The 12,500-nt window shown below is 39.4% G+C and overlaps 1 protein-coding gene across 6 annotated transcripts in view; it reads left to right on the top strand.

The window, feature by feature from the left end:
* The window catches only part of LOC123505615, a 98,969-nt gene that overhangs the window by 9,039 nt on the left and 77,430 nt on the right, over positions 1-12,500 (top strand). The window contains exon 2 of one of the 6 annotated variants that reach the window (XM_045257150.1): positions 8,437-8,610. The exons of the other annotated variants lie outside the window; for them this stretch is intronic. Within the exon in view, the coding sequence (XP_045113085.1) occupies positions 8,509-8,610 (102 nt within the window). The 5' untranslated portion in view covers positions 8,437-8,508. The remainder of the gene's footprint in view (positions 1-8,436; positions 8,611-12,500) is intronic. 6 annotated transcript variants of the gene reach the window in all.

Here is a 12,500-nt window from a genome sequence, read left to right on the forward strand (position 1 = left end):
TCCGCTGTCTACTGTTCTCCACTTGGACTTCATATCTTTAACTATCGTCCTTATTTCTCTCCCTTAAGTAATTCTTCATCCATCTCAATGTGCTTCCTTTTAAGCCACCCTTCTCCTCTAACTTCCATAGTAATCTTTCATGTGGCACTTTATCAAAAGCCTTTTTTAGATCTAAATAAATACAGTCAACCCATCCTCTCTCTCTTGTACTTTATCAACTATTCTAGAGTAGAAACTCAATAAATTTGTCACACATGACCGACCTTTTCTAAAACCAAATTGGCTATTTGATAATATTTTGTTGTCTTCAAGAAACTCGATCCATTGCTTCTTTATTACTTTTTCACACATCTTGCATATTACACTAGTTAGTGATACCGGTCTGTAATTTAAAGGTTCTTCCTTCCTTCCGCTCTTATATATGGGAACCACCTCAGCTCTTTTCCACTCCACTGGCACTGTTCCATTTTCTATTGAGCATTTTATGATGTTGTATATAGGACTTGCTAGTTCTTCCCTACATTCTTTCAGTATTCTGCCTGAGACTTCATCCGGTCCCATTGCCTTTTCCTCATCCAATTCCGTCATCAACTTTTTTATTTCAAGCTTGGTTACTTTAATCTCTTTAATATAGACAGTCTCTCTATTACCCTGTGGTCTTTCAAATTTGGATTCCTTAGTAAAGACCTCATGAAATTTACTATTTAACAGTTCTGCCATACTTTTTGGGTCTTCCACCATTCCGTTTTCTCCTTTTAACCTTTCTATTGTTTCTTTTTGTCTTATTTTTCCATTTATGAATCTGTAGAACAATTTTGGTTGTTCCTTACATTTTTCGACAATGTCCTTTTCATAGTTCTTTTCTTCTTCCTTTTGTGTGTGTGTGTGTGTGTGTTCACGAATGTTACATGTAACTTATCTTTCAAGAGGGAGAGGGGAGGAGGAAGGAGATGGGGAGGAGGAAAAGAGATGGGAGGGAGGGAGGAAAGGGAGGAGAGAGAGAGAGAGAGAGAGAGAGAGAGAGAGAGAGAGAGAGAGAGAGAGAGAGAGCAGTCTATGCCATTAGGTAATTTTAGACACAAGGCAGGATGCATGTAGCTTTTCTTTAGTGATTGGTGGAGACAAGGATGGTGGGAGGAGCACTAGGATTTCAAGGGCAGCATACGGCATGTGTAGTTGGTATCCAACACACTATACAGGACAACTGAACTGAAGAAAGCTCAGAAAAGAAATATGACGTCTACGGAGGCGTCACCGTATTTGTTACTGGGGCTTCATGATACCCACATAGGCGTCACCATATTGAAGGGGTTGATAGAGTCTGCTGACTTGAAAATAGTAGACAGTAGATGGAGTCAAGATGGTGGCGAGCAATGTTATTAGTTTTCTGGCCTCTCTCGTGTCTGTGAATAATACCCAGCTTCACTTCGAGAGTAAGACACTTCCTAGTCTTCTTAGGAATGTTAGGCCACATTGCAGGGCATTTTGGTGGTAAGCTGAACTAGGGAAGATGAGCTACTGGTGATGCTGTTATATTTTGACTGGGGAGTGAGTGGTGCATCTTGATCTTGATGCTACAGATGACGCAGAATTTCTTCTGAGTCAGGCCTTTGTATTGGCAGCGCCATTGTTGTCCACGAGAGGCTTGATCTTGATTTTTTTTTCTACAGGTGTCTCAGGACTTCTCCTGAGGCAGGCCTTAGTACCAGCAGCTCCTGGTGTATTCAAAACCCTGTCAGCTTGCATGATACGGTGGGGCTTTCAAATTTGGAAAAAATTACCTGGATAAAACTTTGTTAAAGCGAGTTTGGTGTTCGTTAAGCGAGCAGATGGTAGTAAAATGAAAAGCGTTGTTGTGTTAAACGGGGTTGCCTAATATATATATATATATATATATATATATATATATATATATATATATATATATATATATATATATATACAGGCAACCCCGCTTAACAAGGTTCACAACGAAATATCGCTACAACAAAGGTTTAATTTTACTACCATCTGCTCGTTTAGCAAACACCAAACTTGCTTTAATGAAGTTTTATCCAGGTATTTTTTTCCAAGTTTGAAAGCCCTGCCGTATCACGCAAGTCTACAGGCTTTTGAATACACCAGGAGGTGCTGATACTAAAGCCAGCCTCAGGAGAAATCCTGGGACACCTGTAGAATCAAGATCAAGATCTAGGTCAAGCCTCTCGTGGACAACACGACTTGGTGTGCGAGGAACCAGGAGTCTGCGATTGACTACATGCTAGTGAATGGGAGAATGCGTAAAATTGTTGACCGTATGTGGATAGATGAAGATGGGATGATTGACATAGTCTCAGACCATAACATGCTGGTGCTAGAATATAAGTTGAATGGAAGAGACGGAACAAGTGCCAAGGTCAAGAGGAAAAAGTGGAGGTTGAGGGATGCAGGATGGGAAAATTTCCAGGTGGACTTGAGCGAGAGAAGATGGGAGGATGAGAGCCTGAGTGATGTGAATGGGGCAGTGGTGACTGATAAGGAAGAAATGAGAAGGGCAATAAAAGTTTTGGGAAGAGATTGGAGGTGTAGGTGAGGTCTTTGATGTGGGTGAAGGACGTGTGTCACTGGAGAGAAAGGATGCAGACGAGTTGAATGAAAGGATCAGCAGGTAGAAGGTGGAGAAATGTGTGAAGAAGCAGAAGAATGGGAAGGCAGCAGGGCCGGATGAGATACCGTATGAATTGTACAAAAATGGAGGAGAGGTTGTGATTGATAGGATGACTGAGTTGTTTAACCAGGTGTGGGAGGAGGAGAGAGTGCCGAGAATGTGGAATGAATGCAGGGTGACTTTGCTGCATAAGGTAGGGTACAAGAGTAAGAATGAGTTGAAAACTACAGGCCGATTGCGTTAGTTAACACAGTAGGAAAAGTGTTCAGTGTGGTTTTGAATTAGAGATTGTGTAAATGGATTGAGAGAGTTGGAGTGTTAGGTGAAGAGCAGAATGAGTTCCGTGTGGACAGGAGAGCTGAAGACAATATGTTTGTGGTGAATGAATTGATTGAGAGAAAGAAGAAAGATGGTAGCAAATTATACTTAGGTTTTCTAGACAGAGAAAGCATATGATAGGGTGAACAAAGAAATGCTAGGTAGAGTGCTAGAAAAGATTGGGCTAAGTGCAAAGATAGTTAACATAGTGCAAAGTATGTATGTGGATACAAGAGCTAAGTATAAACTAGGAGATGTAGAGACAGACTGGGTGAAGAGTGAAAGAGGAGTTAGGCAGGGTTGCATATTATAACCGACCCTCTTTAGCTTATATACAGAGGAACTGGCTGCAAGATTGAGGAGAATGAATGCAGGTGTAAATGTGGGTAATGATAAGATATGTGCTCTTGTATGCAGATGATGATGTTGTTATGAGTGAGTCGGCAGAAGAGCTTCAGAGTTTGTTTGATGTAGATGGGTATGGAAGAGACTTTGGAGTGAGGTTTAGCAGTGAAAAGAGCAAGGTAATGGTTGTGAATGGGTCAGAGGATGAGAGGAACTCAGTGTGGAGATTAGGTGAGAACGAGATGCAACAGACAGATGAATACAAGTACCTGGGGATGTGGATGAGTCCGGTTGGCTGCGTGAAGACAAAAAATGAGAAGATAAGCATGGTGAGTCAGTGGATAGGTCGGCTAGGAAGTGCAGCAAGGATGCGAGCGAGTAAATATTATGATGTGCTGTGAGAAGTTTGGAAGAGCATGGCTGTTCCGAGCATCATGTATGGTATGGATGTGATTGCATGGAATGAGAGTGAACTAGAAAAGTTAGAAATAGGGCAGAATAGAGTTGCAAGAATGGCACTTAATGCACCTAGATATGCAGCAGTAGAGGCTTTTAGGGGAGACATGGGTTGGAGCACTTTTTAGAGAAAGGTATGTAAAAGCGACCCTACGGTATAAGGCTAGGTTAGACCAAATGAATGATGCTAGAATAGTGAGAAAAGTGTTTCTGTGGAATGTCAGGAGTAGCAAGTGGGGGAAAAAGTGTGTCAGGATGGTGGTGAAGAGTGGTCTAATAGCTAGTTGGGCATTTCAACAGGTAGAAGGAAGGCACTTAGAGAATGACTGGAGTATGATTGTCAGAAATAAAGAGGGTAGAGAATGGGGTGTAAGGAAGTGGAGGACTGAGATAGACAGAGTATTGAAAGGTGTGGGACTGAGTGACTGGAGGAATAGGATTGAGCAAAAGAGTACCTTGGAATGGTATAGAGAGAAAGAGGCCCCAATGTATGAAAAGTGGTATGATGGAAGCCTGGGTGGGGATCTTCTCTTCCAAGCTAGGGTACAGTGCATGGATGTGAATGCAAGGAATTATAGATGGTCTGAGTCCCGCAGCAAAGTGTGCCAGATGTGTGACATGGGAGAGGATGAGACGGTGGAGCATGTGGTGCTGGAGTGTGTGAAGTATGCCAGAGACAGGTATGAGATGATGCAAGTGGTACTGAGGGAGCTGGGGCATGACAGAGTGGAGATGACAGGAAGGGAATGGATGGTGGTGCTGCTGGGACTCTGTGGGGAGACGAATGAAAGGATGATTGAGGCTGTAAAATAGTTCCTGGAGAGAATGTGGCATGCTAGATGCAGGAACTAGTAGTGTGAAAGATGGTGATTGTCCTCTTTGTTTTTTTTTTTTTGTTTTTTTTTTTCCCTACAGGCACTGCCGATACAAAGGCCTGACTGAGAAGAAATTCTGTGTCACCTGTAGCATCAAGATCAAGATCACATGCACCACTCACTCCCCTTTTCAAAACATAACAGTGTCGTCTTCCCTCGCTCAACTTACTACCAAACTGCCCTGCAATGTGGCCTAGCGTTCCTAAGAAGACCAGGAAGTCTCTTACTCTCGAAGTGAAGCTGGATATTATTCACAGACATGAGAGAGGTGAGAAAACTATAGCATTGCTCGCCACCATCTTGACTCCATCTACTGTCTACTATTTTCAAGTCAACAGATTCTATTAAGAAGGCTGGTGAGATTGTATCTTCCGTGCAAGCTAAAAGAACCACCTGAACTCGTGACTCTACAGTGGATAAAATGGAAAGCTTTGTGGAAATGTGGTACATAAGTTTTGTATGCAGTACCATGATGCGCCTTTTGTTTACATTCCACAGATTGCCGGTTAGTGTCTTTCCTGTTTCACACTCCCTCCCTTCATAAATTTAAGATCATCAACATTATAATGTACATACATACATTAGTGTACATTATAATGACTTAAATTAAATTGCCTAAATGTTTTTCATAATTTTTACTTTCATTAAACCTTTCACTGTACTATGATGCACTCACTTTGTTTACTCTCAATGGAAGTTCAAATTAAGAGTTAAACTTGTTATAATCGGTTCGCTTAACGAAGTTTCGCTTAACGAAGTGTTTTTTTAGGAACGTAACCTCTTCGTTAAGCGGGGGTTGCCTGTATATTGTACATACACACACACACACACACACACACACACACACACAATATATATATATATATATATATATATATATATATATATATATATATATATATATATATATATATATATTGTTCCAGCCTAGCAGCAAAGAGTGGTTCAGTTGTTTGTTTACATTTCTCTGTGAGACGCTCCAAGGCAGAACTTCCAAGTAGCAAATGGCCAAGATGAGATGCTCTGTCATTTATGAGTGGACAAAGCTGTCTGAAGTTTCTCATAAAAAGCATTAAAGGCCAAAAATAGCAGCAGCTGGCTGGGGTGTGAAGGGGCAGCCATGTTTGTTTACAGTTGACAAACGTGACAAAGAAAGTTGACGGAAATGTACTAGTGTGACGCCGCCTTTACTGTTGGGTGTACATCCCACCACCCCTTGTACTGCTTATGTACAAGTTTTGTTCCAGATTATATATACATTTAATGTGCTTTCATTCATTGTTTTCTTACCCATTTGTGTTATAAACATGTTTTTTTCTCAATTTATAAAGGTTTGGGAGAGGAAATTCCGTGTATCTGGGTAATTTGTGTATCTGCCAGGGCCTTGGCTGCTATAATCTGGATACGTGGGCAATTACTATCTATCTATCTATCTATATATATATATATATATATATATATATATATATATATATATATATATATATATATATATATATATATATATATATGCATATATATATCTGACTTATACAAATTCCCCACCCCCCAACAAAAATTTATCTCACACTTTAGGGAGGTGCAGGATTTATTTATTTAATTTTATGTGATTTATGATTTTTGGATTACTATTGTATATATCTCCAAAATCTTCAGACCCTAAATTACCAGACGGTATAGTTTATTTTTTGATAATTAAATACCCTTCCCATCAGGAAGCTATTTTTAAATGTCTAGTGTGGTTGTGTCATAGCCTGACACGCCCTACACAGTATGTGGCCAGGAGTCAAGTAGGGAGGTGTGTCATTTAGCTCTCTAATTTTTGTCTGACATGTATAAGTTGACGAGAATTAGAATGAGAAACATCAAGAAGAGAAGACAAATAGAATCAAACAAACAAATGTATTGTTGTGAGACAGCTGGACTTTCAATTCTCTCTGACAGCTGACCTCCCCTCTCCCTTCTGTCATTCGTGTTATCTCCCCATTCAAGACTCTGCCTCACCCCATGCCTCACTGCCAGGCTTCTCCACCATCTCTCTATATCATAAGACTGTTCTGATCTTTTCAAACAGTTTTTTTTTCTTACTGTCTTCATCATCACAACTTTACATCACATAGCTCTCACAATAACACTACAGATTGAACCTCCTTAATCCGGTATTCTTTCATCTGGCAACACCTGTAATCCGGCAAAAAATTTTAATTGGCCGAGTAATTTGCCGGACCGCCACTAGGACGCGGCGGTGCTGTACTGTATTTTGGAGCCAGGCATTCTGGGACAAATTTGGATCAGTACCATGCTGCCGCTCATTGCAAGCACCACCCACCCAGGTACATAAACATTTTTTTCTGTAATATTTGCCCCTAAACATGGCTCCCAAGCGATCAGGAAGTGATAGTGTTGTGTGTGAACTAAAGACAAAGCGCAAACATATGACAATATCAGTGCAACAGAAAGTGGACCTATTGAGGAAGCTAGATAAAGGTGTTTCAGTGCGGACCCTATTCCAACAATACAACATTGGCTCATCAACCGTCTATGTTATGATATAAAAAAGCAGAAGAATGAACTTCTCAAGTTTTACAGTGAGTGTGAGAGCAAGAACATGGAGGTTCGTAGAACACTTAAGGAGGATAAAAGCAGTGATTTAGACAGTGCTCTCATACAGTGGTTTAAGCTTCCGCGCTCTGGTAACGTCCCTGTGTCCGGCGAGATGATAATGGCGCAGGCAAAAATTTTCCATGCTGAACTTAATGTACAACAACATGTTTTTTTATATACTTCTGCATGTATATTTTTCATGTACAACTATCATATATCAAAACAATGTTACAGCTACACTTGTAAAAATGCGGGGTAAGTATAGAGGGTGTTTTGGTGACCACTTATAGTTTGGAATTTTCCATGGTCCGGCAAGTCTAAGGTCCGGTGGTTGCCGGATTTGGGAGGTTCAACCTGTATTACAAAAAATTATGTGGAGACAGAGGTAGAAAGCTGTACCAGACAAGCAGTAAATACTTCACTATCATTATCTCTCTTCAACGTACTAATAGTGACTCAGATAGTGTCCAATTCAACAGTGAAACAGTAGATTGCTATGATGCTGCTGATGGCACCTTCCTAACCCTAACATTTTCTAGAGAAGCAGGTATCTTATATGTTATCATTTTATCATGCTCCAGGAAGTCATTATTGTATACACAATCATTTAATGTGATTTCATTAATTGTTTTCTTACTCATTTGGGTTATGTACATGTTTTTTTCTCAATTTACAAGGGGTTAGGAGGGGAAATTCCGCGTATCTGGATATTTCGCGTATCCGCCAGCGCCTTGGCTGTTACAATATATATATATATATATATATATATATATATATATATATATATATATATATATATATATATATATACATTATATATTTATGTAATCCATATTTCATAAACTGTAATGGGTGTCCAGACAAGTATTTAGTGTGTGGAATTTTAAAAAAAGTATTCCCCTACCTACATATTGTCAATAAACTCTCTATAGTCAAACCACGCTCTGGAGTCACTTTGGGTGGGGCCGGAAAAAGGGACTTCCTGGCTACAGCGTTGCCAAATCTCTCCCAGTACTAGGGCAATTAAAAAGGATTAGAGATCACCTGACCCTTTTAAGCCTACACCACCCCACCATCACCCACTTCTCTCTCTCTCTCTCTCTCTCTCTCTCTCTGCATGATTTTGTAGAAAAGGGTAAAGAAAACTCCCAAAAAACTTTTTATACGTTGTATATAAGTTCTTTCTCTCAGCTGTGTATTGGTCCACCACGATTCGTGACGCTTCCTTCCATCTTGCTGGGTGGGTGGCCAGGTGATGAATGAATGACCCTGACCCACCTTAATCCACGACCCCTGACCTGCCTGCCTTCCCAGATCTACCTGACAACCCCGCAAAATAGCGTTGCCACGTGTTGTGCTATTTATGTATGTATACTAATTGTTATTATCTATATTACAATACTACAGTGCATTCATAACACTACAAACCCTTATTCAATCGAAAAAAAACATTTAATGGGAAATAAAACATAAGAATAGTTAGTAAATAGGTGACGAATGACACGAAGTGATATGTGTTGGGGTTGATTTGGCATAGTGGCGAGCCGGGGATTTACCGCAGCATCCACACCCAAAGTGACTCCATAGCGTAGAAGGACTATAGTTTCCCTTGCAAATTGCTATTTTTCTCATAGGCATCCCCTACCCCCTACATTAGGCTAAAATCAACCACTTTAGGGGATTTCCCCTATGAGTGGGCAGCCTTGACACAGGGTAGTGTCACTTTACACTTCCGCGTGGCGGGCTGGCGGCGGATTTGACCGAGTGGGTGGCGTGCGAGATATGAATGTCGAATTGGCGAGTCAGTTGGTCGAACCTTGAGGATTGGGTATTAATTAACTGAGTTTGAATTGACGATAATTCAAACTGCGAACGATTGAATCACGAGGATCCCCTATACGTATGTGTGTGTGTGTATATATATATATATATATATATATATATATATATATATATATATATATATATATATATATATATATACACACACACACATACGTATAGGGGATCCTCGTGATTCGATCGTTCGCAGTTTGAATTATCGCCAATTCAAACTCAGTTAATACCCAATCTCAAGGTTCGACCAACTGACTCGCCAATTCGACATATATATATATATATATATATATATATATATATATATATATATATATATATATATATATATATATGTACAGTGGTGCCTTGGAATACGAATTTAATCCTTTCAAAAATTTTATTACTCCAAAGCATCAGAATACATGTATTCTTTTGGAAGTAATTATAATTCATTCCAAACCATCTCCCAAGACCAAAAAAATTATATTTTCCACCTTATTTCTTACTTTTTGAATACTATTACTATATATACTACTACTATTATATTATAACTATAAAAGATAGGAAAATAAAACAGGAAAGTAAGCAAAATGTAATATAATGAAAATTCAACTTCTTGTGGTCAGAAACAAGCATCACCACATCCTCAGGTGACTCCATCAAGCCAGCACCACCACCCTCTTATATAAGCCAATAAGTTTTTTTTTTTTTTCTTCGATATACTGCATTCATTATGGAAAATAAATGAGGGAAGTAAGCAAATTGTAATATGAAAATTCAACTTCTTCGCCATCATAAACAAGCGTCAACGTTTCCTGCTGTTTTGATGGAGTCCCCCTGACCATGACGGCCCTCCCCGACAGCCCCTTGTTTACCATGATGACCCAACACCAAATTTTAGGTTATTGTCCTCTTATTTCTTTCATTATGTTACGTTAACCGCGGATGGCAACTCAGCGTTCCTGAGATAGTGTTTTGTAGTATGGAGCGTTAAAAACAATAACGTATTGGTAAGCCGGTGTACTGTACCTTGCGCATATAGTGTATATACATATCCAGGGTGTAACACAACTTTCTGTAAATACTGAAAGAGTTAAGAGAACATGCATTTCTAATCAGTAAATGTTATATACACATATGCATTTTAAGGTTTTGTTTACCTGTAAGATGATTTTAAAATTTCTGAGACATGCGCAATAGTCCATTGTTTTGTTTATGAGGTGATGACGACTGTTGCTAGCTTACTGCAGCAGCCGGAGGTGCCACTTGGCTAAATACCGAATGTTTTAATATTATGTTTTGCAATCTTACATTTAAGACATTGTATCAACAAGTATGCAATTTACTGATAAACATTACGCGATAACATTATTGCGTTGATTAAAAGCACTCATGTACGGTGCTACGTGGTACAGTACCTATCACTGGGTGAGGAGGGATGGGGGGAGTGGGGAGCAACTGATTTATTAATACAATCTGTCTTAGTATAGATGCTCTATTAACAAGTATAATTTAAAACCATCTTACGGGTAAAAATGAAACTGAGGCCGCCGTGGTAAACATGGGGCTGTCGGGAATTGCCGTTGGGAGGGGCCATCGTGGAGGGCCGTCGTGGTCAGGTGCCGTCTTGACCATGACCCAGCGTCAACACATCCTCTTCAGCTGACTCCATCAAGCCAACACTACACACTCTTATCTAAACCAATAACAATTCCAATATTGTTATGCATCATAATATGTTTCTGAACTGCTTACTTATCCACAGAAATACATGTTTATCTTATATCTCACCAAAAAATACATAAAAAATGATAAAATACAGCATACTGACATAAAGTGCTCTCACCATCCTCATGCTTGGCGCCCTCACACCTGCACAAACATATCCTTGTAAAAGCTGATACATGATTGGCTAAGTGTCCACCATCTTGAAAACAATGGGCCAATGACAGGCCTCGATATATGACAGATAGCCTCAAGCAAAGACAAACTGCGGCATAAAGGAGCGCGGCTTCTGAAAAGCGCCAAGATCATGCCTGAAATGCACTATCGTGCCTGACGGGCTATAAGGGTTAAGGTTTTTAATTCATGAGGTGGACACTCTCTCTTCCCCTCGGATCTTCTAGAGCAGTGGTTTTCAAACTATTTAGTATGACGGCACACTAAGAAACAACTAATATTTTGGCGGCACACCTGCCCTTTGATATATATATATATATATATATATATATATATATATATATATATATATATATATATATTAAGGTGGTAATTCGATGACTCGATATCAATATCGGTTTTTTGGCTCTCCCATTGCTATTTTTTCACCGAATTCAATAATATTTATACACAAGGTGTACGTTTATGGTGTACGTCTTCAGTGTTAATTTGGTACACAAATGTGGCGTAGTTTTTTTGCAATAAATATTTTTTCGGCGATAAGAAAATAATTCAAAATACCATTATAAAATCAAAACTAATAACAGTGTGGCAATTTCCTCTTAACCACATATAATATACATAACAACAAATAAATGTAAGCATCGGCATACACATAACCTATGTTATAACAATTTCATTACACGTAAATTGTTACCTTTTTTTCATCAAAATTTGAGTTTATAAGCCTGTTGTAAATTTATTTGAGTGAGTTCATGCATTATCATGCTGGCATTTGTTAAGATGAGGTTGTTGATCATTTTGCTGCAAAAATCTTTGAAATTGACCAATTACTGAAAAAGTTATTCAACAGTATATGCTGAAAAACTGAAAGTCGAGAAAAATGCATTTTTCTGTGAACGTCTTCAAAACCCCCACATAACTCGCTTCCTCACTCGGGGCAACGGTTTCCTAGCGGGTGGGCTTTAAGATAGGAGGTACCCTAATAAGTATCCCCTTTAGCCCATAAATTCCCGTGAAAAGCCCACATGGTATAAAAAAAAAAAAATAACTCACTCCAATATGTAACAAACTCAGATATGTACTTACATAATCCCTTAACAACTGCTTGGAGGCTGGTAGTGGCTGTTTAGATAGTTTCAGGCCATGTTACATCATGGCCTTACACGTGGCATTGTCACAATTTGGGAACCCAACATGTGTAAAATACGATCAACAGGTAGGCTGCACGCACGTGCACTCCCTAAGGCTGTATCAATTGGTACTGAGGGAGTAGCGTCTTCCTCACCCTCACTGCCTGATCCTAAACTATCGTACATCACGCAAAAAAAAAAAAATAAAACAGCTCAAAAAAGGAAATAAATACAAGCAAAACAAAGACTAGAAGAAAAAGGGGCGTATGCACGCTTGGGTATTTAAAGGGCCGGCCCTTTAAACCCGCCATTACCAGGTAAGCAGTGCGTTATGCGCCTGGCAACTTCGGCCATGGCTTCCCTCTCCAGAGACGAACCCAAGTACCAAGTTTCCAATTTTTCAAT

Source organism: Portunus trituberculatus, chromosome 18, assembly GCF_017591435.1.
Source record: "Portunus trituberculatus isolate SZX2019 chromosome 18, ASM1759143v1, whole genome shotgun sequence".
Taxonomy (NCBI): Eukaryota; Metazoa; Arthropoda; class Malacostraca; order Decapoda; family Portunidae; genus Portunus; species Portunus trituberculatus.